The sequence below is a fragment of the Podarcis muralis genome, chromosome 9 (assembly GCF_964188315.1).
Source record: "Podarcis muralis chromosome 9, rPodMur119.hap1.1, whole genome shotgun sequence".
Taxonomy (NCBI): Eukaryota; Metazoa; Chordata; class Lepidosauria; order Squamata; family Lacertidae; genus Podarcis; species Podarcis muralis.
Genome location: NC_135663.1, coordinates 51,405,429 through 51,431,846, shown reverse-complemented (window position 1 = coordinate 51,431,846; position 26,418 = coordinate 51,405,429). Strand labels below are relative to the sequence as shown.

General features: G+C 40.1%; 1 protein-coding gene and 1 long non-coding RNA gene across 55 annotated transcripts in view; one reads left to right on the top strand and one right to left on the bottom strand.

Annotated features, from left to right (window-relative positions):
- Window positions 1-26,418, bottom strand: part of LOC114604632 (uncharacterized) — a 105,939-nt gene that overhangs the window by 19,678 nt on the left and 59,843 nt on the right. For all 5 annotated transcript variants that reach the window (XR_013394259.1, XR_013394260.1, XR_013394258.1 and 2 more), the window contains 2 exons: window positions 25,813-25,873; window positions 19,113-19,197 (listed from right to left, as the gene is read on the bottom strand). This is a non-coding gene — a long non-coding RNA (uncharacterized LOC114604632). The remainder of the gene's footprint in view (window positions 1-19,112; window positions 19,198-25,812; window positions 25,874-26,418) is intronic.
- The window catches only part of SORBS2 (sorbin and SH3 domain containing 2), a 157,756-nt gene that overhangs the window by 111,955 nt on the left and 19,383 nt on the right, over window positions 1-26,418 (top strand). For 29 of the 50 annotated variants that reach the window (XM_077934258.1, XM_077934257.1, XM_077934256.1 and 26 more), the window contains 10 exons: window positions 453-567; window positions 10,350-10,433; window positions 11,487-11,543; window positions 16,333-16,382; window positions 17,439-17,626; window positions 18,773-20,356; window positions 22,655-22,743; window positions 24,204-24,250; window positions 25,394-25,508; window positions 25,613-25,741. In XM_077934258.1, coding sequence (XP_077790384.1) covers window positions 453-567; window positions 10,350-10,433; window positions 11,487-11,543; window positions 16,333-16,382; window positions 17,439-17,626; window positions 18,773-20,356; window positions 22,655-22,743; window positions 24,204-24,250; window positions 25,394-25,508; window positions 25,613-25,741 — 2,458 coding nt within the window. The remainder of the gene's footprint in view (window positions 1-452; window positions 568-10,349; window positions 10,434-11,486; window positions 11,544-16,332; window positions 16,383-17,438; window positions 17,627-18,772; window positions 20,357-22,654; window positions 22,744-24,203; window positions 24,251-25,393; window positions 25,509-25,612; window positions 25,742-26,418) is intronic. The other 21 variants (XM_028744943.2, XM_077934264.1, XM_028744948.2 and 18 more) reach the window with 6 other exon arrangements.

Sequence of the window (26,418 nt, the reverse complement as noted above, 5' to 3'; positions counted from 1 at the left end):
TCTTTTTTCTTTTTCTTCTTCTTCTTCCTAATTGTTTAAACCAATTCATAAACCAAGAATTTACACAATAACCACTAATAATGAAACATATGTTGTAGATACTTTCCCACATTTATTATGCTATTTTTGTGATACACAAACGACATGAGGAAACTTGGTGTACTTGTTTGTATAACATTTTTCATGTTTATAAAAGCTGGTTAAAAAAAAAATCTAAACTGCTGCATTGCCTCTTGACTTTCAAATACCATAATGTCACTAATTATGCTATTGCGAAACACGGTTTTCCTTTCTATGAAATCTCTGCTTTTAGTGTCAGTTTTATTGTGATTTTACAAATGGCACATGGAGAAAGTAGGCTTGCAGTACCCACAATACATTTTTTTTATATATGAATAGAGCTTGGTGGGAAAGATAATTTAATTCAGTTGTCAAATTTTATTTTATCTTAGAAATGAGTGGGACCCTCCTGATAGAAAAGTAGACACACGCAAATTCCGTTCAGAACCAAGGAGTATTTTTGAATACGAGCCAGGGAAGTCTTCTATCCTCGAACATGAGAGACCGGTAAGTGAAGTCAGTTTGTATTTAAACACGACAAATAGTTTAATGAGTTCATTTCTAGTCATAAAAGCTGACATAGTTTTAACGGATATCATTAAATGCTTTGAAAAGAAATGAAAAGCACTGAACTCTTTTTAAAGAGATTTGTTCTGGTGGTTGAAGAGTTCACATTTTGTGGCTGAAATGTCACAATTTTGGTTTGCTTGCCACATTTGACTACTTTGGATTTTTTTAAATGTTGGACTCAATCTGAAAAATGTTCTTATTTAACTTGTCACATAGGTAAGCAGTCTTATAAGCCCCTAGTTGCAGAATGAATGTGGGGAGTTTGTCACCTTTGTAGCAATTTTACCAGCACATGTATAACATGAAAGTTGTTACACATGGGGGGGGGGGGGAATCCTTGTTCCTAGGCACTCCAGAAAAAATATATCCACAAATGTGTTTTCATTATTTATGCTTAATGAGGTCTTCACAAATGATGGCTCAATGCACACTAACTTGTGGCTAAATGTCTCTGTTGCATTTTTTAAGCTAGGTTTCATATAAAATTATTTAAAAGCATGTTTAATAAGGCTGATACTTGCAAAATCACCACTAATGTTCCCAGTAACTCTATGGCATATTCTGCTCATTGATTTTTATTGCATATGTGTAGTCTTGGGGGAAGTGTGCTTTGCTCAAACGTACTAAAACACAATACTGTCCTTGCAAAAGTAACATCTTTTATACCTTTAGTGGACACAAAGGCAGTATCTTTCTTCATTACCCAGGTGGTGGTCTAGCTCAGCTGGCTTTAACCAGACCAGTACAATTTATGTTGCCTAACTTGGATGCAGCAATTGTCTTTAAATACTCAGCATTTTTAGGGTTGATCTTTAGCATTCTAATATATCATTTTAGAAGTTGTAAATGATTTTATATTTCCACTGTTCAGGAATTAAAATACTGATTGATGTAGGTACCCAAATGCTGAGTTTTACTTATGACATGTTACTTTGTGGCCATTGCTTTTGAAGCCGAATTTTACCATAGCAGTTATTTAGCATATAAACTGCACTGAATGGGTGTGTCTTAATATTTCCCTGTCTTATCGGTTAAACCAGTTAGGGGGTAGTTTCCAGTTTTTATTTCTCAAGTATGATTAATAATGAAGGTTTCAGTGGGAATATAGATTATTTGTCACAAATGCAATAACTTGTATCAGCATATGATGCATGATGAAATTTTATATACATGTGGGATAAGTGTAACTTGATATTTGGGAAAAATTGAAGTTAACATTGGCCAATTCCGACCAGCCAACATTCACAATAAGAGTGTACCATTCTTTTTTTTATAAAAAAAAAAGTAGTGATGAATTAACTGTAATATCACATCTATTGAAACTTCTGAAGGCCAAGCATAAAAACCTGACCCTATATTGATTTAAGAAAATGTCTGTGCTTTGCCTCCCATGGACAGGCACACTGCGCAATCTGAAGGAAGTTGGGGTGAAATTATTTGTTATGAGAAATACAAGATCACTGCTGAAAATTACCATACTTCTGCTCTCTACAGTAACATGGAGAAATCAGTCAATTTCCAGTCTGTGTCAGTATTACATGTGCGCATTCATAAGTTCCATTTCTGCATTAATCCCTGCACCCCAAACAGCCCATTTGGGGAGTTTCTGCTGGTAATGGCAGAGCTGAGTGGAGGGAGCCTTCTGCCCTATCCAAATCCTCTCTAGGACAGCAGATTAGGGGTTTGGATTCCTCTCCTCTGCACCACTTCAGAAACATTTATAATTCAAACACTCTCAAATAACTATCCTTGTCTGGTATTCAACTTCTGCAATAGAAATATAATGGAGCAAAAAACCCACCCAATACAAATAACTCTGCATATTGAAATTTTTCACAAATGCACCCTTGTTTAGTACAGTGGAACCTCGGCTCCTGAACGCCTTGGGAGCTGAACTTTCTGGCTCTGGAACGAACAAAAACCAGAAGTAATTGTTCAGTTTTTGAACGTTCTTTGGAAGCCAAATGCCCAGCGCGGCTTCCACAGCTTCTAATTGACTGCAGGAAGCTGCGGCGGCCAATCAGAAGCCCTGCCTTGGTCCCCAAACTGTTTTGGGAATCAAACAGACTCCCAGAACAGATTAAGATTGGGAACCAAGGTTCCACTGTAATGCCTAGCAAATCCTAAATTAATTCACTTTATTTTTTACCAGATTTCCCCCTTGGAATAAAGCTTTAGTTATGTGAGATTCATCATTGATGTAATCTAAATATAACCATCTCCCCAAACCCTGCTTGCGCTTGTAGCTGGCACTGATTGCCAAGGACTCCATTTCACGTTGTGACAAATTGAGTAAGTTTGTTGCTAAATGTTCAAAGGGAGCTGCAAAATGTTAAATGTTTCAAAGAACTTTGGAGGTCTGGATCTTAAACGGTAGCTGTGGTGTTCTGACAATCGCTTCCTTTTGAACAGACGCTAAATCAATTAGCACAGAGCCAAGTTGTTAATGTAACATTAATTTTGAAGTCTTCACTGTACAACTGATGTTAATTGTAAAACAGTTCATTTGCATAAAGTAATAGGCAATGTCTTTTTGTGTCAGAGCTGCAAAATTTGTGGACAAAAGAAATGCAATCTACAGAGTGCACTATAATTGGGACTTTTGCCTTTTTATAGCATGCTCATGAAGTGGGAAATTAATTCCCATTACCTGGGGCTGTAACGCGAATTGAAATCTAATATGGAGAGAATGGGCATAAATATATATATATGTGTGTGTGTGTGTGTGTGTGTGTGTGTGTGTGCACGCGCACACACACACACACACAGAGAGAGAGAGAGAGAGAGAGAGAGAGAGAGACTATTTTCTGGCCCAGAAAGCAAAAGAATGTGGTTTTGCACTTTAGGGATATCACTTGTGTTCACATCATGAATTCACCCACATTGCTTTCACAATTGGATCTTAGAATCATAGTATTAAAGGCTCCAGATTTGCTTCCTTGATGTATGGTTGGCACCTCCTTCTCTAGAAATCCTCCTGTGCTTTTAACTGCTTATGACAGGAAGACATTTAGCAGGTGCAACTTCTAGCATAGCAGAACTTTTGTGTGTTGAAATTCTTTTGGTCACACAGCTGTTAAAGTTGCCCGAACCTTGCTAGAAAAGAAAATGGGAGCGTACCCTGCTCTTTGGTGGTAATAATAATAAGTACTAACAATGTTGACCAGAGGAAAAAATGCAGTTGTTCTTAGCCATGGTTAGTAACAACAAGCCAACTTCAAGCAATCATTTGTGAAGATGGCTTGTTTTCACTAACCATAGTCAAATTTAAGCATGTTTAGGATTCAGACAACATGCTAAACTGTGGTTAAGTGGGGGAGGGAAGAGGAGGAGGGGAGCACAAGCCAGAGGGAGGCCACATTCATTCTCATAAGGGCCGATTTTCACCAGTTTCACCATTTTTGCAAAACACATGGCCCCTGTAGGCATAGGTTATAGAGGTTTTGCTTCAAGGGCCTGTTGAATGCTAGCTATTTGGAAACCACACAACTGCCCATGATGCCAATGTAACATTAGCAGCCCTGGATACTTAAATGCATCACAGACTTGTTTTTTCATAGTTTTTTCAATTGCTGAGTTCCTCCGAAAAGATAACAGAAGAGGGAAAGAAAGGCACCAAACACAGGATCAAAAGGGGAGGAGACTTCAAAAGCATACAGAAAATAATTTATTCCTCTCTTTCAGAAAGGGACCAAAACTGCACTTTGAAGTATCTCAAAAAGCAGGGAAAGGCATGGTGTGGAATAGTTTGAAATCAGGGTTGACCCTGAGGAAGAATAGTTATATTAAAAATGTGTTGGGTAATAAATTATCTTCTGAACAGCTTTTGAGAGCTCCTGTCTTATCATTCCTCTAGCAAGCTAAACCCCAATTCCTCCGCTTTCCAAGAGCTCTGCTGCGTTCCTCTGTTTATGGAGAAAAATGTAAAGAAGTTAGCAGTCAAAGCCAGGAGGTACACAGTATTCCTTGTGCTCATATGTTTTTACTCTTCAGAATGTATATTATTTTTAGCAGTAGCTTTAGAAATATGTACTTAGAAATAATACCAAAAAATATGTATTTGATCCTAAAAGGCGCTTTGTATCAAACAGGTGTGCCATTTCAAACGTCTCAAAACAGAAGTTGAAAGTTCTACATTTTAGTATGCCATGTGTCAAAATCTATAGATATTTATTTTGCAAAATTTATACACTGCCTGCCTGTTTGTAAAAACAACAATGACCTCAAAGCAGTTTACCAAAAGATAAAATCAATAAAAAATACAATACTTTAAAACATATAAAAAGTTAAAATACCAAAACATGTTTAAAACTCACACCAACATATTTAAAGCCTCTGGGTAAGCTTGCCTAAACAAGAATGTTTTTACCAGGCATCATAGGTGCGATGATGCTTATCCTTCATCTTGAGGTAGAGGCTCTTAAGCCAACTCAGAGTTTGACTATTATAGAAAGCCCCTCCCCTCCAACACAAACAAACCCTCCAGCCATCTGTGCTGGGGTTGTGGCACAGGAAGTAGAGGCAACACCACCTGCCTTCCTCTCTACTTCCTGGCTACTGTCAACAGCAGTGCATGATGCCTAGGGAAACTGGAACACCACAACAAGATGGGAAGGGAAGTCATGGGAGAGTAGAGCCACTTTGAGAGTAGAGAGGCATATAATCTCTTTACTCGGGATCCCCTGTATCTTGTGAGATTTGGAGGCAAAAATACAGGGAGGCCTATGTAAGGCCTTATCACATGTGGCTTGGCCTCAGTTGACTAGAGATTCCAGGCAAGCAGTCTGCAAACATAGATAGGCGCACTGCTCAACAGAACAAGCTGAAGCTGCTATTTACTACATAACCATATTGATGGTACTCCTGGCTCAGATCCCCTCCCTAATGCTTTAAATAATATGTGGGAGATCCAACTGAGGACCTCTCTCAGTGCCCAGGCTAGTTTGGACCCAAGTCCAGGGTAAAAAAGAGGAGCAAATACATTTTTAAAGATGTCATCTTGATACCCTGGCAAAGTGCTATTCCTCAATTAGCATTACAGCTTTGCTTTATTCAGTATGTCAGAAAGCAGCATTCATAGCCTCATGGATATCTGTCATTTCATCAAAGGAAGGCTATCAAATTATTACAAGGAACTGCCCACCCAAGAGGCCCATATTACACAGGGTTGGGTGTGCAATTCATAATTGACAGACATTTTTCTATGTTGGGTTTGTCACATCATTGATTGAAAAGTATCAATTACTTGGAGGGGAAATAGAGCTGTTTTGGGGGGCAGCCCTTGTTTTGTTGAGCCCTTTCAGTTATTTCTAAGTCTGCTTTTGGCTCTCAAGGTGCTTATATTCCATGTTCTCTGTCAAAATAACTCTCAGTAAGGCTTACAACTAGTGCAGTTTTATGAAATTCTGCAAGAAAAAATAAAATCTAAAATGAGACATCACTGAAACAGCTCAGCAACATGAGTGCTGCATCAAAAACAACTCTAAATGTTTTTCAATAATGAATGTTAGATCATACATGTCCATCCCTGAAATATATTTAGAGCACTTTTTCCTTTAAAACAAATTATGATTTTTCCCAACATCTGTTTGTATGCATGTTGCATGCATGAGTACAGTTGTGCAAATTCTGCATTTTTTAAGAAGAAAACCCCATACCTTCAACTGACAGTTTGTAGTCCTCCCCCAAAAGCATATAAAGAGAGGAGGCATGTGTAAATTAGTACCAGGACAAAAAGTGGAGATATGTATCCAGGGCTCTATTTTTGATTGAGACCTCAGTTGCCTCTTTATTTATGCACACACAACATCTTACATTTTGACAGTGCAGATCAAGTAACACAATTTTTTACTGTCCTGCTTACACACATAGCTGTATGGAGTTGCTGTATTACTTTTTTGGGGGGGCAGCTTTTTAAACATGTATAGTGTATAGCAGGGGTAGGCAACCTAAGACCTGTGGGCCAGATGCAGCCCAATCACCTTCCAAATCCAGCCTATGAACAGTCCAGGAATTAGCATGTTTTTACATGAGTAGAATGTGTACTTTTATTTAAAATGCATCTCTGGGTGATTTGTGGGGCATAGGAATTTGTTCTTTTTCTCTCTCTTCAAAATATAGTCTGGCACACCACATGGTCTGAGGAATGGTGGACCAGCCCACAGCTGAAAATGTTTGCTGACCCCTGGTGTATGGGCTTACCTTATTACAAAAATCAGAAACGCAACATTCGCTCACTAGCCTGTTATCAGGCTCTGGTGGATTACCAGGATTCTGAATAGATGTTGTGCCAGTTGGCAAGTTAACAAACCAGTTGAGCAAGCCTATTTCACAGAATCGGAATTATAGAGTTGGAAGGGATCCCAATGGCATCTAGTCCAACCCCCTGCAGTGCATCAACAGCAGCTAAGGAATCCCTGACAGATGACCATCCAGCTTCTATTTAAAAACCTCCAATGGAGAGTCCATTGGAGTAGTCCTTTTGAAGTAGTCCATTCCCCTGTCAAACAGCTCTTACTGTCAAAAAGTTATTCCTAATGTTTAGTCAGAATATCCATTCTTCTAATTTGAATTCATTGGTCCAGAGTCTATGCTCTGGAGCAGCAGAAACAAGCTTGCTCCATCATCCATATGATGGCCCTTCAGATATATTTGAAGATGGCTATCATATCACATCTCAATGATCTCTTCTCCAGTCCCTTTGGGTTCCACCAGTCAACCAGCTGCAGTTGTACACAATGTTAGATTGTGTCAAAAGCTTATCTACATGTAAGTCTAGATATAGGACATTCTCCATAAATTTCTCTAGCAGATCATTTTAGTCATAATAACCAAATGGAGTCTCCATATTCAGAAACCTTTGAGCTAGATGCCTTCCTATATCCATGCCCTCCCCCCCCCCCCAAAAAAATACATTTGACTCAGTTCAGATGGAATGATCTCAATCTGATAAATTATGGTTTGTTGGGACACGGGTGGCGCTGTGGGTAAAAGCCTCAGCGCCTAGGACTTGCCGATCGAAAGGTCGGCGGTTCGAATCCCCACGGCGGGATGCGCTCCTGTCGCTCGGTCCCAGCGCCTGCCAACCTAGCAGTTCGAAAGCACCCCCGGGTGCAAGTAGATAAATAGGGACCGCTTACGGGCGGGAAGGTAAACGGCGTTTCCGTGTGCTGCTCTGGTGCTGGTTCGCCAGAGCAGCTTCGTCACGCTGGCCACGTGACCCGGAAGTGTCTCCGGACAGCGCTGGCTCCTGGCCTCTAGAGTGAGATTAGCGCAGAACCCTAGAGTCTGTCAAGACTGGCCCGTACGGGCAGGGGTACCTTTACCTTTACCTATGCCACAGTGCTTCCTTCCTACCTTAGTGCAAGACTTCCAGAGTTTCCTGTTATATCCAGTTTCCTATATACATATAAACCAGTAAACAGTGCTTTAAACAAGGGCTGCAGTCCTCTTGTTTGTGAACTGGTGCAATCTGTGGTTAGCAATTTTCGGTAGCCTTAACCACAGTTCTCTGATTTTTATGTAAGGAGTTCTGGAAACCTTGCATCAAGTCATTCAGGAGAGAGAGAGAGAGAGAGAGAGGGAGAGAGAGAGAGAGAGAGAGAGAGAGAGAGAGAGAGAGAGAGAGGAAGGAAGGAAGGAAGGAAGGAAGGAAGGAAGGAAGGAAGGAAGGAAGGACACTGCTCTTTCTCAGACTGATAAACCACATTTTATCTGACCAAGAATATTGTACTTGAACCAAGTTCAACTTTTCAATTAATCATGGAACAAAAATTGGAGACAGAAAGTAATAAGCTTTGTGCATGGTAGTTATCCATCATCTTTATGAGTAAACACAGAAAAATAAACACAGAAAAGTGTTACAAAGCCAGAAATGTTAGCATTTGACTACTGAAGAGGATGGTATGGCATGGTGAATGAAAGAGGGGAATCCTGGGGATGCTTACTCTAACACTAATGCATTTACTGTTGCACAGCTAACACAAATTGTGATATTCAGCTGGTGGAAACTAATAGCATCTGAGCTTACAAGCTGGCACTCTGAGCAGTATGTAAGTTCAGGGCATTTGTTCTGTGGATCTGAAAAAAACCTAAAGGAATGTCAGGAATGGCAATTTCTGAATTTGTGTGTAAGAAATTTACTTTAAATATTTTATCTCCTCTTTGGTTCCATACTGTCTCATGGTGACTAATTAAAAAATGTAACTCATAAAGAAATTATAACTAACAAAAAACAGCAGCTACCAAAGTAGCAGATAAAAAGAATTGTGCCATGGCAAAAAGGAAGATGCTCAGCAGTGGTGTCAAAAGGAAAATCACTTGTTCTTGTGTTCACCTAATTCCCCCACTTGGAATATAGGATGTTAGATGTTATTTGAGACTCCTGCTGCTTCTGATGGGAATAATTTTGCTAAAGACTTGTCCTGAAAGGTGAAGCTGCGGCTGTACAATTGCAAAAGGCTCTGAGCAGAAATTCTTGTTTCTTGCTGCCCTCTACAGCACAATAGGTGAATCAAAAGGATGTGTCCCATGATGACTGTGGGGGGAAAAGGCTGCTTTATTTGACTATGTATTGATGATGCTCTAAAAAGTTGTTCATCACTTTAAAGAGTGCACACTAAAGACAGACCCTCATGGAAGCACCCAATCAGCTGTGGCTGCCTTCTTCACAAACCATCACCACTGGGGGTAAATCAGTGTGCTGAATGAATATCAAATTGCCAGGAAAATAAAAATTAATAACATATATTTTATTATCTCATTCATATACCGCCCTTCCTCCAAGGATGTGGCCCATCCTTTATTTTTTTTATTCTCGAAACAACATAGGAAATTAGTTGAGAGGAAGTGGTCAAAGGTCAGTGAGCTTTATGGGTGAAAGGGGGTTTAAACTAGGTCATCTCACTCCAAATTCAACACTCTCTAACTACTTCATCATGATTATTCAGACACCTGATTATTTATTGAAAGGGTGGCTACATTTATTCTCCCATCCTTGAAAAGTCATACATGCTGTCCAAAATTGACAGCACTAGCTGCCTGTCTGGCCAAGTACCTTGAACTCACCCTAGATCCCATCTCCCCAAATAACCTTTTTCTTCAAATGTCAGGTAGTGATGCGAAACATTTCACACACAGAGACGCACCTGTCAGTACTATATGAGTAGTTTATTTTATAATGGCTGAAGGAGGTGGTTGTGCTGTCATCATCCTGCATACTACTTCAGAGTGCTTGACTTCAAAATGCAAAATTAACTTTTTTTCCTTGGGTCGTCCAAATTCTGCCCCAAATCATGTGCATTTACCTATCATTGAGAGTTACATAGATCCTGAAAAAGAAAGCATATATACTGCATCCCCGAATGCAACCAAACATGCTTCTATTTGTTGTATAATAGTGCTTTTTTAAAAAAGAAACAGCGGCACAAAGTAATCTGATGTAATCTTCTTAAAAACCCATCATATTTTCTGTATTGTGTGTACACAACAATCCTTTGGAGGAGAAGCTGAAAAGGAGGAGTTCAAACCACCACAGTGTGACAACTCTCAAATCAAATCTCACTTCACCATGAAGTCCCCTCCATCCCTTTGTTTTTGTTTCACTCTTTCTTTCCTATTATTTGTGTTAATGTCTGTGTGTCATCAGTGTGCCATGTCATTTCCAACACTTTGATCAGTGTGTGCCTTTTCCTTCCCTTTCTCCTTCACAATTCTTCCAGACGGGTCGCATAAACCCAGATGACATAGATTTAGAAAATGAACCCTGGTATAAATTCTTTTCTGAGCTGGAGTTTGGACGCCCGGTAAGTGAGGCTAGAATATCAATAGATAAACTTTAGGAAATAAGATGCAGTTTACACTTTTCTAGATCAAATTGCCTAGATTCCAGACATGCTTCAGTGACTTAAAAAAGGAATAATAGATGCACACCGTCAAAGGTCTCGTGTGTTAGATATTGTGGTTGTGGTATATACATTTGGAATGTTTGAAGAAAATCCACTAAAGCTCAGAGAATGTTTCATAAGAATGGCTCACCAAACTGAACTTCCTTTAATAGTTTTTCCTGAGCCCTTTACTATTGAAAACACACATGATCACTAATTTGGAGTACTGATTCCTGAGACTAATATCTAAAAGCAATTTTAAATGACAAGAAAAACATAGTATGTTATACTTTTTATTAAAGTTTTACTATGCTTGTTTAGATTTAATAATTAAATTGATCATTACTCTAATTTAGACCCTAAGAGATCTTCTGTTATAGTTGCAGAAACACAAAATCAGTGATAATGAAATAAGTAGAGAAAGAGACCACCATCTTCTACACTGCACCACAATGTTAACAGAAATGCCAAATACAGAGAATGAGTATGTCTGGGTCTGTACCTTAGTCTGGTAGGTGATGATTAGTGTAGTTTGTATCAGAATTCAAAGAGAAAATTACCCAAGCATCCCTAGCTGTTCATTCAAGTCCAACAAAATGAATGAAGGTGGAAGGGAGAGAAGCAGAACTTTGGTTATTTGCACCCCAGAACACTTTTCCCTCACCCTAAAAATCAGCAGAGATCTAAATAGGAGCTGGTGATATATTTGAATGGATTTTCTTGACATTTGTTTGTCTTGTAAGAATTAAGGCAGCTGATTTTAAACTAGGCAAGGGTTTAATAAGATGGTTGTATACTTTCTGTTGCACATTTTCCACATTCACTATTCCCCACATTTTTGTTATGTTTGTGCCACTCTTGTAATCTGTCCACACTCAGTTTCTAACTATGTTCACCTTCTCCACATGTTCCATTCCTTGCTGCCATTGATTCTCCTCCATTTCATCTCGCAATTCTGCTAAAATGATGCAGCCTCCTAAAAAGCTTTTGGATTATGTTCAAGACAATCCTCCAGGTCTTTCCAATGAGGTAAATTAAGCATGTTTCTTCTATCAATGATTAAAACTTGGGAACTGCATACATCATGAGTTCTCTTTCGCTTGGTTTCTATGTAGTGCTCATAGACACAACACCCTATAAACAGGCCTTCTAATTAAGTACAATTATAACTCGGTTTCTTTCTAGCATCAGTGGAGGGTCCCTCATACGGGCAATGAGGCAGCACACTGCACTCTCCTGTCCTGACTTGTACGTACAAGACATACTTGCTTCTCCACAAAGGTCCATTCTGACTGCTGCACATGCTCACTGCTCTTCTTCTGACCTGTTCTGTGTCTTGCCGCCGCCTCTGTGCCTTCTCCTCTTTCTCTCAAGGGAAAGAAGAAACTAGGTGTTGTTCTTCAGTGTGAAATTGCCTTAAGCAGGATGTCCAGGTCCAGTGCTCTGCTTATTTACCCTGGAATTTCTGGGATTTACACAGTGAACACAAATCAGGACACAGGGGTTGGAGTTTTGGTGGAATGTTGTTGCTGGTGGCTGCTCCCAGCAAGTCATGTTGCCTAGGAGCACAGCTAGGCAGCAGCAAGAGAGGGAGAGGTTGGTAGCTGGCATCTCTCAGCAGACCAGAGGCACACGTGAGATGAATGGATTGGAGGAAGCAAGACAAGGAATAGCAGAGACTAGGCAACTTGGCAGTGGCCCCTCTCTCTAATCCAGCAGCATAGAAAGTAGAAGGCAGTTCTTGTCATCTAGAGTAGACAATATGCACATCCTCAGATTTGAGAGCCTTGGTATCCTTCATGTATCAGAATGTAACAGAGTGTAGCAGTATGAATATTTTACGGTTTAGCAGGACCAAAAAACGAGCCTTCAAAATGAAACAAACAGGACTGTTTTGGTAATATTCAAATACCTTGATGATGTTCTCCAGGTACCGTTAACTTGCACTATTGTATATCTCCTTTTCACTTTTAAAAATAAAATTTGGTGATGATTTGGTGATGCATTTTGCAGCTGCAAACAGTTAGTACCTGCCCCTGAACAGGCAATTTATAATGAGCAAATTAGTTTGCTCAATGTCACAAATATTTTGAAAACAGTTTTCCCTTGAAACATTAAATTCAGCAGGAAATGTATTTCCACCTTGCTTAAAGGAAAACGAGGCCTATTTGTTTTAGAAAATGCAAAGTTAAACAGTTCTGACGTTTTCTCTCTCTTTTGTTGTCAGTTTAAAACAAGGCAGTGGTTTAAGATTTCCATGAGACAGCAAGAAAAGATAGGGACAGCATCGAGGGGGTGGAATGGGACAATTTGAAGAAACATTTAAAATGCTGAGTCATTTCCTGGAGCCATTCTAAATAGAGTAGCCACCATATTTTGCCCATATCAAAATACAAGACAGATATGGAGGTTTCTGTATGACTGAGGCAATCTGGAGGAAAACTTAGCATCCTGCATTGCAGAGTTGGACTAGATGACCCTCGAGGTCCCTTCCAACTCTACTATGATTAACCTAATTTCTTGGAGATGTGTGGTTTTCATATCTCTTCATTGTTCATGAAATGCAGAATAAGCAACATTTGCAATTATTTGGGCAGCTGTATGTAGGTAATGTTACACATTATAACAAGGCATGAATTTTGACTTAAGGAAATGTTTTGTGCATAAGATGGATGCAGGCTGGCCCTACCTTTAGGCAAAGTGAGGCATAGGGAATAGCCACAAGGTCCTAAAGAACAGAGCAGTGCATACCATACAGCTTGCTGTTTCCCCCAGGTGAGGTAGACCATACTGTCCTACTGCCAAGTGTTGACGTAAGATTCAGCTGCCTGTCAAATGAGCTTCTGGAGATAGAATCTTAGCCTTCACTCTCAGCAGTAAAATGGAGTTGGTCAGCCCTGGCTGCATGCTGGTGCACAAGCAGTTAAACAAAACAGGAAAGGTTTCACTTAATATTCATTTAAACCCAGAAGGATGGTTTATTTCTCCTTAACAAGTCAACCTTAAATCAAGGTTTGTTCTTGGTTTATGAATCCTGGTTTGTTAGGGAGAAACAAACCACTATTCTATATTGTTAAGTAAGCTATCCCCTTCATTATTTGTTCATCCATTTGCATGAAGCAATGAAATTGGTGACTAAACTCAAGTAAGTTTTTCACATCTCCAGTTCTTAAGCTTTTTTCTCTGCAAACTCCACTGGAATAATTCTCATTTCATCCCATGCTGAAGACACATTTCTTTACCTTGGTCTTTGATACCTGAGAGATGTTTTAGGACTTACCCTATTCTTTTTTGATAGACATTTGTTTAACTGATTTTAATATTATGTTTTTATATTTTTTTAACTTGCCCTGGAATCTTATGGGGGAGGGTGGGTAAGAAATCTAAATGCCGTATTTACTAGAGTCTAATGTGCCATCAAATCTAATGCACACCTCAATTTTTAGAACCTTGAAACAGAAAAAAGTATTTGCTGGCAAATGTAAATGTGCCATCGAATCTAATACAAACCTTAATTTTTGCAACATAATTTGGCAAAAACAGGTGAGCATTAGATTCGAGTAAATACGGTAATAATAAATAATAATAATACACATAGTGTCTTGTCTCATCAGCATCTATTTCATGATCAAATTGGGGTGTGTGAACTTTCTTAAAATGTTACACTTTTAAAGTGCATACTAAATTAAATCATTTTCTAGGTTTCAACTGCATTTCTATTATGTTCAAAAATACTACTTCTCTGCCTTTAAAATATGATTAAGATCTTGAATACTTGTTGATAATGACTTCTGCATAACTTGGTTTCCAAGGGAAAAATCAAGTTGGAGATGTTGGAAATGTGTATGCTCCTTTGGTATTTTAGCTCCCACAGGAGGCAGTGATGGCCACAAACCTGGATGGCTTTAAAAAAGGGTTATAATAATAATAATTTTATTATTTATACCCCACCCATCTGGCTGGGTTTCCCCAGCCACTCTGGGCAGCTACCAACAGAACACTAAAAACAGAATAAAACTTCAAACATTAAAAACTTCCCTAAACAGGGAAATTCTTGGAGGAAAAGGCTATTGATGGCTACTAGTCATAGTGACTATGGTCTACCTCCACAGTTGGAGGCAGTACGTCTCTGAATACCAGTTTCTGAGATCTGCAGGAGAGGAGGTGCACTTAGGTCTTGCTTGTGGGCTTCCCACAGACCTCTGTGAAAAATGGATGCTGGACTAGATGGGCCACTGGCCTGATCCAGCAAGCTCTTCTTATGTACTTAAATATCTCCAACAGATCCTGTTCCCAAATTACTTTTGGGTCTTATTACTGAGAAGGGACTGTAGCTCAGTAGTGGAACTCATGCTCCACATTCAGAAGGTGCCAGGTTTAATTCCTAGCTTCTCCAGGTAGCAGGTGATGGGAAAGGCCACTGCCTGATACCCCGTCCATTGTCTGTCAGAATAGACAAAACTGGGTTAGGTGGCAGCTAGCACATAGCAACTTCCTTTGTTTCTGTGTTCTACTATACAATGCATTTGTAATGAATGCCAGTTGTGGTAAAAGGCCCTGATGTCAGTAGTCAGCATGTTTAGGCATTTGGCAAGAGCCTGCAGATTGGCAGGGAACTCACTGCTGACTGGATCCCCCAGAATAGCTACTAACACTATAAGAGGCAGAGCAGATTCAGCAGTCCACCGGCCTTGTCTCCTGCTGGGCTCCCAGTCCCCACTGTTAGGGTGGTGCACAGCAAGGAGGAAGAGGACAGAACACAGGAATAGTCTGGTGCCCAGGCTCAATAAATTCTGGAGTCCATTCTGGGTGGGTGGTGATGCAAAAGCTCTTTTGCCGTCTCTCTCGGCACAGCGAAAAAAGAAATTACTGAAGTGATGTATAAGAAAATTAAAATGTAAATACGAATACAAGCTCTGCTGTCACTCGCCAAAAGTAAATGGGTTCACCCAGATGCAATGCAATAGCGATTGCTTCCCATAATACATTTTATGTGTGATTTCAGCCTGACCTCCTGCTTTTCCACAAAGAACAGTAGCACACAGTGTGAAAATTCTATTTTCAGTTCCTTGGGTCATCTCTGAAATTACATAGCCTGAATGTAAAATATGCTTAATATGTGAATGCATAGTTTTGTGCCCATGAAAAGATGTCCCTGGGATAACATGATTCTTTTTCTAGCTCCCACAAACTGTAGTACGATGTGTGTCTAATTCCAGCGCAAGCTTTCACACCAGTTAAGTGACTAGATTAAAAATAGTGTGTCACTAAGGACTGAGCATATATTGACAAGTTTTAAGTATTTGCATTCCCAAAGGTCATTCGGCTGTCACTTCTTAAGCAACGGAAAAAGTCTTTAGGTTGGTGGGACCAACTCTGCTCTTAACATGAAGTTAAGAAGGTCACCAAGTGGCCGTGCAAGTTATAGATGTGTAAGCTATGTATACAGAGAATTTCAAGCTTTCTTTGACATTAATACTTTGGTAAGTAATTATAGGATATCTCAAGTCTCTCATTTACTGATTGATTAATGTATTTATCTGAGATTTTATAGCTTCCACCTTTTAGCCAATGTAAATCATTGCACCTATCATTTTGGGAACAAGCTTAAAAAGGAACAGTTTGCTGCTTGACCTTTCAGGTATTAAATGAGGGACATAAAATTAACTTTGAAAGCTGCCTCTCTTCTAATTTTTCAAGCTTCTCTTGGTGTGATAAATTATGATGTTCCTATAGTCATTGCATAGTGATTTCTTATGAATTATACCAGTGAAATCCCATATGAAAGGCTAACTGTCTTGCTTGTTTGTACCTCCAGACTTCCTTATATTACAGTCCAACAGACAGAGGCTTGGGCAGACCTTCTAGGTAAGAATAACTTTGATCAATGAACGGGGGGGGGGGCTGTACAGAGACTTCTGCTCATCTAGAGAGCAGCTTGCATTTGAAAGTAACTGGACTTGGTCTTCCTCCTACAGGAAGACATTTCCATATAGCCTTTTTGGGTAAAGCAGAGGCTCCACCCCTCCCTATTTTTGCTATGCCCAGACTGATATGCATGTTTCCTTACTCCTTACCTCAGTACAAATCTAATAATCTGTTCTTGTCCCTTTCTGTTTGAATATGAAGCATAATTTGTCCTGATGCTCCACACACCATCAAATTTCCCTCCTCTCTGTTTTCAGCACCTCCATCGCAAGATTTGTTAGTGTGGTTAAATTGTTTGCATTCTCATTTTGTGTTGTTTTTCAAGTGCCAAACCCATGAAGTGAAAGGATGTATGTTGCTGCTAGCCATGTTTATCATGCATTCAGATTAAGAATAATGTAATCACCAGCTCTCCATTAGGCTTATGTCAACTGTCTGTAAATTATATGGCAGCAGTAGAAGCCTTCCTTCTTGCCGGGAAACCATGGTTTTGGAAAATGCTTTGAATTTATTAAGGTACCCCCTAATTGGAAGTGAAAAACAGGCAGGTTACACTGTCACTATAACTGGACTTGTTGTTGTTAGTGTCATGCAGTGCTTCAGGAAGCTTTCTGTTCTTCCACAAAATCATAGTTTGGTAATTATGTTTCACATTGTCCATTCAGTTGCTAAACTGCAAAAGAGCATCCCACAGATGCTGTAGGGAACTGGAACTTGTGTTGTATGTTTTGTGTGCTGTCAAAAAGAAGTCAAGGCCACAAAGTTGTCAACCAACAGACCCCAGCTCTGATTCTTGCCAACTTAAAAGAGCTTGAGACATGTAAACAAATAAATCGGGTTCAAAATGAGATTGTTGTCACACTATTTGGCCTAATCATCTTGTTGTTTGGTTTTTATTATTACTACGTAATTAAGTCGGCACTGGGTGAAGAGAACATCACTGAAGTTTTTTTAATGCGTCCTGTGCAATGACACTCATACTGCTTATTTCCTTAGTTCAACAAGTACTGCAAGTGACTACAGGAAAAGAAGGAAGTCTGAGCCAGCGGTACCTCATCAGAAGGCACACAGTGATCAAAATGCAAATCGGACTAGTCTGGGCCATACAAATACGCAGAGCACATATTCTACACTTAGGAAGCCTGTTACAACCTCTTCTCCATCGTCTCCTTCAAAAGCAAAAGGTAAGAAATTAGCACAGTTGTAAACAGGCTATGATGTAATTATACAAACATTCCTTATAAACTGCAAAATATTGATGAGCTGTTGATGGATGCCGAATGTTATTAGATGGTAAGCATTCACTGATCTCTCAAATGTCTACAAGCAAGAAGTCAAAATTATGTGCTTATATTTATATTCATCCTCTGGGGTTTGGGTATTTTAAAAAGTTCTCTATATGAAGAATATTCTGTTGTTTTTTTAATGCAGTCAGCATTTGTGACTGTAATGTATGACATGCCATTTAACTGCATTTCTTCTGTTGTCTGGACAGAAAAGAATGTTCTATTTTTGAAGATATAAAGAATGTTATACCTTCTGTCATACACAAGAGTTTGAATGAGGATTTGGATCTCAAAAATAAATGGGGGGCACACATCCCCCCCCTACATACGAGACCTCCTAGTAGGCTATGGCTGTGGCTACTAGAGCATTATAATAACCAACTCTCATTTGTTCACAGTTAAACTGAATCCATCATATATCTTACCAAGGGTGCAGCCTCTTGAGGAAAGGGAAAGATAGTTTAGAAGTGTCTAGGTTAGAAGTCTGTCTCTACATTTCTTGCTATGCCTTGCTATCAGTTTCTGAACAGGATGTGTGTTTTGACTTGTCTGCTTTGATTGCCCTAAAGAGGTGACATGATCACTGCGTATAAACCCATGGATTTTCATATGGTCAGAAATGAGACAGTCCTGGTAGACTTGCTGGAAACAGGTGCTCGGTCCTCCCACTGCAACCTATAAAAATATTTAACTGCTAGTAGAAGCATGAGATTCTATTTGCTGAACCTTTAGATTTTAACAGTGCAATCCTATACCTGTCTACTCAATCAAAAGTAAGTACCATTGATTTCAATGAGGCTTACATCCAGTAAGTGTGTAAAGGATTGCAGCCCAGGGTCTAATAAAGGCTTAGATCTGTTTTTCATCCCCTATGCTTTGGTAATGTGTATCTTATATTAGTGCTTAATGCTAGGTTAGGAAGACTAACTGCCTTCTCTCTGTTCTTTCTGGCATGTGCTGATTGTCTTATTTCCTATCTACTTTTGAATCTCTTAATTTCTGGCAATGTCTCTTTTTCACCATGCTGCTCTGTGGATTATAAAGGTGGGGATATTAGCAAAGTGTGTTCACCCCTTTCCAGTTACTCAGTGCCCAACTACAGCAGCTCAAATGAATTAGATTACTGTAGAACCTATGGACAGCGCTTGGCTGTGCCAAGTGACTCAAGAAGGGCAATCAGCTACAAGAATGGCTGGCAAATGTCCCGTCAGAATGCAGAAATCTGGAGCAGCACGGAAGAGACTTCCTCTCCCAAGCGGAAATCTCGCAGTTGTGATGACCTGCTAGCAGATGATCGTTGTAGCTTTCCTGACCCACAGAATAAATCGGAAAGCATGGTGTCTCTCTTATGTGAGGAAGATTCGAAAGGTGGCTCCACACTTACCTGGGCTTCCCCATATGCTTCTGAAAGCCGTGGCTCCAGTCACTCACGGGCACGTCATAGATCAGCACACGACGCTCCTGGCTTCCTGAAAATGTATAAGAGGATGCACCGTATCAATCGGAAAGACTTGCTGAATTCTGAGGTAATCTGTTCTGTAAAGTCCAGGGTATTGCAGTATGAAAAGGAACAGCATAAAGACCTGCTGCAGGGCTGGAAAGACTCCTCTGCTGAGGAAGTGCCCAGAGACATGGTGCCCAATAGAATATCTGAATTTGAAAAGCTGATTCAGAAGTCAAAATCAATGCCAAACTTAGCTGAAGAAGCACTGTCAGCAGTAACCCTCCTCGAACCCCCTAAAAATGGCTTCTGTACAAAGAGACGGTTTTCCATCGAGTCCTTGCTGGAGGAGGAAAACCAAGGCAGACATGCTACTCAGGTACAACGGAATTACAAATCTAAAACTCTGGTGCCAATTCACATTGAAGTGACTAGTGAGGAACCGCAAAGATCTAATCTGGACTTTTCAGACAGTGACCAAGATGGGGTGGTCTCTGACCTCAGTGACTTTATACAGATAGAAGGCTCTTCCTTTTGTAGTGAAAGTGATTTTGACCACTTTTCCTTTACGTCGTCGGAAAGCTTTTATGGATCGGGCCACCACCACCACCACCACCACCATCACCATCACAAGCATCTCATCAGCTCCTGCAAAGGGAGGTGCCCAGCATCGTACACCCGCTTCACCACCATGCGGAAGCATGAAAGGGCTAAACAAGAAAGTACCCCAGAAGACCCTAGAAGACAAGACTCTGACTCTGGCCTCTCTAAGATAGCATTCCTAGTCAGCCCAGTGCCTTTCCGGAGGAAAAAAACGGCAGCCCCCAAAAAGCAGGCTGAAAAGACTAAATGCAAATCAGCTGTCTTTGACGCTCTGGACTCTGCGCTTAAAGATATCTGTGACCAAATCAAAGCAGAAAGAAGAAGGGGAAGCTTGCCTGACAACAGCATCTTGCACAGACTTATTTCTGAGCTGCTTCCAGACATTCCCGAGAGGAATTCCTCCCTTAAAGCTCTTAGGAAGAGTCCCATGCTCCAGCCTTTTCATCCACTGCCTCAAGATGGTGCTATTCATTGCCCTTTGTACCAGAACGAATGTGGAAGATTACCACTTAGTGCCTCTTACCAAGACATGGAAACAACCAACAGCAGCAGCCAAGAAAATGATAGTGCACTATGTTTCCAAGGTTGATTATCTCCTTTTCTTTATGCTTGTGATTGAGTCATCCACCCCCTATCCTTTCACTTCCAGCCCACTGTCATTGCATTTATATTGTGTTTTTAGAAACAAATTGTTTGTTATGCAAAAAGTCATAGGAGTGAAAGGCTCATTGATGAGTGTAAAATTAAAGCTATCTGTGCATAGAGATGCAATTATCAGATCTTCATAGGCTTCTAAAATAGTAAAGTTGTGGTTCATACTGGAAATGAAGGTCACACCCTTGAAAATCTGCTCCCAAGGAAGTGATGTAATTTCCTCACCCAGAGTTTTTAAAGGTAGGAAGATGCCTATGATCAGGGCAAAAATATCCCAATAAAATGCATAGGCAGTAGACCATGGGAAGCTATTAGAGAAGCTATGTTGTGCAATAATAGCATTAAACAATGCAAGAAAAGCTGCTTTTTTAACTGGTTCTAACTAGGCTCACAAAGAGTATGCACAGTTATAGCTGAAACGTATTTTTACGTTGCTCAGTTAACCCTCCCTTTTTAGGTAAATAGAATGTTAGACCCTTTAAGAGAAGTGTCCATTGTACAACTATTCATTTTTGAGGGTGGCAAAACTAGATCTCTTTAACTATTTTAAAATGCCTCCATTCAGATTTGAGAGGCACAAAGGCCAGAAGACAAAGACAAGGAGAATTGATAGCCATTTCTAACAGTTCCATCTTGCATAACTTAGCTTAACGTCCCATTTTAACAACAACAAAAAGATGTTGGTATATATTAATTGCACAGAATACTATTCTGAGATATTCAACTCTACAATGGCCTGTTTTACACATAACACTAATCTATAAATTAGCATTATGTGCACAAGCAGCAGCAAGCCTCAGGCTTGTGCACTCCCCTCCCCTTCTCCAAGGAAGAATTTGGAAACATCCATTTTTAACTAACTAGTTTTCTGTTGGATCCACGCTCAGTGTGTGCTCTGGTTAGTTTAAACTATGGGTTGCTGAAACAACTGTAAGCTGTTAGGTGAGGAGGCTGAGCAGCCTCAACAGAGCTCCACTGCCCCTCCAGATCGCAAGAAGACCCTCCCTGGAGCCCAAAGAGCACATCCTCTTTAGGCTGTGGGGAGGGTCTCCTCACAAGCCACTAGGGCTCTCCGAGTGCTCTCCACTTATGTGCATATTCATTCCGTAAGCATCTAGCCTGGGGGTTTTCTTTCTAGAAATAAAAGTAAGGGTAGGGATGATCTGAGTTTAATCGTGCAGTTCAGGGAGGACTTTTACTCCTCCTCATAGGGACATGGGTGGCACTGTGGTGTAAACCACTGAGCCCCTTGGGTTTGCTGATCAGAAGGTTTGCAGTTTGAATCCACGCGATGGGGTGAGCTCCCGTTGCTCTGTCCTAGCTTCTGCCAACCTAGCAGTTTGAAAGCACACCAGTGCAAGTAGATAAATAGGTACCGCTGCGATGGGAAGGTAAATGGTGTTTCCGTGCGCTCTGGTTTCCGTCCCGGTGTTTCCGTTGTGCCAGAAGCGGCTTAGTCATGCTGGCCAAATGACCCGGAAAGCTGTCTGTGGACAAACACCGGCTCCCTTGGCCTGATAGCAAGATGAGTTCCGCACCCCACAGTCGCCTTTGACTGGACTTAACCATCCAGGGGTCCTTTACCTTTTACCCTACCTTTTACTCTTCATCATCTGTTCTACCACTGTAAATTGCCCCCAAATATGCTCTTTTGGGAAATGGCACCTTCCTGGGGGAACAGGAGCTGTGGGAGTGATTTTCAGTGAGAAAGTGGCTCAGAGATAGATGTTGCAGTTGTGATCCTAGTTGTCTAGTTCTGGACTTATATAAAAGAGGAATGCATACTTATTGATAATCTGAAAAATGTCATGTAGTTCACCTTTCTGTGATTGTGGCATGTATCCGATACATTCCCTTGCATGTGGTTCCATATTTAAAATCTTATGATTCATTGCTATGCTTTTCTTACCCTTTGCATCCTTAATATCTCATACTTCTGTTCCTTTAGTTGCTCAAATCACTGTTGTACAAGTTAGAATTAGGATGCTCTGGTCCTGCTTTTGCTCTTTAATTGCTCAAGTTCAGTTTTAAAGCATAAAGTATTAGTGGAAGAAATTTCCCACAGTTCAGTTTTTAGCTTCTGTTTGTCCTTTTCATTTGTTGGTTTTTATTTTTTTAGCCCCGACTTGCATTTTGCATATAATTTAGATGTAGTGCCCCTTCAAATAGAGCCCAACGGCTTTATTTTTAATTAAACTGAATTTCACGAAGTGGCATCTTATTTTCAGTAGACCAGGAGTCTCCTGGGAACTATTCTGCTTTCACGGATGTGGGTCGATGTGCTCCAAAGGAAAGAAGAGGAACTCCAGAGAGAGAGGTATTTAAAAGAAAATGAATAATTTAAAAGAGTTTGAACCCAAAAAAGGCATTCTCTGTAGTTGTCACTGACATTTATAAAAGTCCACTGTTTATCAATGGTACTTTTTCTTGCCCAGGTGCTACAAAACAGGTACCATATATACTCAAATATAAGCCGACCGAATATAAGCCGAGGCACCTAATTTTACCACAAAAAAACTGGGAAAACTTATTGACTCGAGTATAAGGTGGTTCACCACACCACAAACCTCCTGGTGGGCTGGAGTGTGTGTGCATGTGCATGCGCTCACAGCAGAGGGGGCTTCTCTCTCCCCCCCCAGCCCCTCCCGTCTCCCTGCCCACCTAGGGTTCTGCCAAGAGACAGAGGCTGGTGGTGGCAGCAGCGGAGGAAGAACAAGCAGCCCAAAAGGGCTGCTTTTTGGCTACTCGTTCCACCACCGCCAACAGTGGCAAAGGCAGAGGAGGAGGAAGGAGCAGCCCAAAAGGACCCTCACTCAAGTATAAGCCGAGGGGGGCTTTTTCAGCATAAAAAATGTGCTGGAAAAGTTGGCTTATACTCGAGTGTATACAGTAATTTATTTGCCAACACAATGGAACTAGGATGGAAAAAGGAAAGGGAGAAGAAAGTGAGATTCTGGTCCCCAGAAGTCTTGATGTTGTCTCTGAAGGCCTAACTGCCTGTAATGTTAAATGCATGAATGCATTTAACATGTCGGGGGACAGAGTTGTGTCTCCATTGAGGGGGCTCCAATGACAAATGCATTTATGTGAGATAGATGATTATTTGTCACTCTCAACAGTGGCTGGCGTGGCACACTAGCATTTATGGAGTAAGGCTCACCCTCAGGTTCCCATTGCACATTTGATACTCACAGGTACCAAAAAACTAAATAGGTGCCATACCATGCCTGCCAAACATCCCAATTTGAGCAGGGCGGCTCAAATTGGGAGCTTTGGCAGGGAGGTGGGCAAGGGCAGGCAGGTGTGAAAGGAGAGGCAGACAATGGAGAAAGGATTGGTGGGGCGAGAAAGACTGAAAAGGATTGACACATGGTCCAGAGATTGAAAGTTGGGGGGATCTTCTAATCTGGCGTATATATAGGCAACAATCATCGGACTCTGGCCTATCTGTGACTCCTGATTCCTTAACACTCTTTAATCATCCTGTTAAAAAAATGTTCATCCTGATTTTCATCCCCCAGATGTTGGAAAGTATGCCATGCAGTTAAAAAGCAATATAAAAGTCTCTTAAATAAGTTAACTGAATAATAGACAAATCATTTATAGCATAAATGCTAATAAGAGACATTGGAGGCACTATTATTTTAAAATGTTAGGCCTTTTACTTAAGGGCTTACATAAAAAAGATTTTTAAATGGTTCCCTTCTTTGCAAAGTTTTCAACATAACATTTAAATATTTATATTCATGTAGACTCATTTCTTTCCCTCCATTTCAGAGACTGCCAGCTAGAGCAATATATGATTTTAAGGCTCAAACCCCTAAGTAAGTATTAGTGACTGCTGTTTTTCCTTTAAAAATTATTATGTATGTTGGAGCTGTTTGCAGAGGAAACAAGAGCTATATGTAGCACTTTTAATTGATCTAGATGAGTCTGTAGATTAGATGTAGTTAAACTATTGTGGGCTAATTGTGGAATATTTAAGCATTCTACAATATGCAAATGTTCAGTCATTTAACTTGAATGAGTCTCTGCAGTGTTTAACTGCAAAATAATGCATAGAATCATTCTCATGAAGTATTCAGCTATATCAAAGGCATAATAAATTTTAGGAAACATAAAATGTTACTGGTTTTTAAAGCTGAAGGGCGATATATATTGTTAGTAACTTAAAGTCATTAATTTCAATGGATTTACCCTTAGTTGGATAGCAACTGAAGACTCCCCCATCCCAATACAGGAAACAGTTTTAAAGTGAACTATGTATATTTATGTGTGATACTAAAAGTTCATTTTAGCTCCCTTTGCACAATGGGAGCACATGAATAGATGCTGCTAATGTGGACATGGAAATACAGTGGTACCTCGGTCTACAAACAGTCCTGTTAACGAACTATTCACACAATGAACTCCGCAAAACCAGAAGTAGGTGTTGCAGTTAGCGAACTCTGCCCTGGAAGACAAACAGTGGAAGGGCACTGGCGGTGGGAGGGAAAGCATGCCTCAGTTTAAGAACACTTTGGTTTAAGAATGGACTTCCAGAACAAATTAAGTTTATAGGTATCACTATATGGTGTTTTTTCCTGCTTGCATGTACATTGTAACCAATATTGTTCTTTTACATTCCTGTTCAGCAAGAGAAATACAAAAAGTGAGGAGGGAACCAGAACTAAAGAATGACAGAAATAGAAGGGTATTTAACTTAAAGCAAGTTCTCACAGAAAAAAGCATCATAATTGTTTTTATGTTTGCACTAGGCCAATAACATCAATTACAGTTTATGTGCTCATGACTCTCCTTCCACAGACATTGAGGAGGTGGAGGAGGAGGAGTAATAATAATAATAATAATAATAATAATAATAATAATAATAAACATTCAAATCAGATCTCAATATAAAGCTCATTTGAAGTACAGAAAATCCAAACAGCTAGCTTAACATTACTGTTTATAAATATCTGTTACAGGGAGTTATCCTTTAAGAAAGGCGATACGGTCTATATCCTCAGGAAAGTGGATCAAAACTGGTATGAGGGTGAACACTATGGAAGAGTTGGGATTTTTCCAATTTCTTACATTGAGGTTTGTGTGTATTGCCATCTTTTTCCCCCCTTCTGTGTTAGCTTTGCAGAGTACTTGCGCAAACTGAATAGACTGATTTAAAGCAACCACCATTCTCTTTCCAGAAACTTCTTCCCCCCGAAAAAGCACAGCCAGCAAGGCCACCACCCCCAGCACACATTGCAGAGATTGGAGAAGCTGTTGCAAAATACAATTTCAATGCAGATACAAATGTGGAACTGTCACTGAGAAAGGTAAGCAATGACTAACAGCTTCTTTGTCAAGTAAGCATTTAAACAGTATTGTTATTCAGAACTAAAATTACCTGAAGTGATGGAACGGAACGCTGCTGTTTCACACTGTGGCTGGTGAGATTTGTGGCTCATCTAATGAGAAAACAGGTGAAAAACAAGAGACTAGTCAACTTTTAATAGTACCTAGTGTTTCACACATATTTGAAGTGTTCGAAATAATTCACATACGCTATCTTGCTAATCTCTTTAAAAGGGTCCTATAAGTTAGACAATATATTGTTTGAAATAAGTGCTGTTGCGCTCAGGTCCTTCCTGCTTGGAGACCTTTCACAGGCGCCTGGTTGCCCAATATGAGAACAGGACTCTGGACTAAATAGGTCCTTGGTCTTATCCAGCAGGACTCTTCTTATGTTTTTACATGTGTCTCACCTTTCCAGTGTGTTACAGCAACAGTGGAAAATTAAAAATACAATCATATAAATTGAGTGAAATAAATAACTAGAAACTGTCTCCACTAGTAAGAAAAGTTGCTGTAGAGAGCAACCGGGGGGAGGGGGAGGAATCTTTTTTACAATTATCTTTCTGGAATAAAAATCAGGAGGAACAATTCCTCAATTCCACATTATTCTCATTTTGTGGTTGTGGGCCATTCTGAAAGTACCAAGACCCCCCTGGTT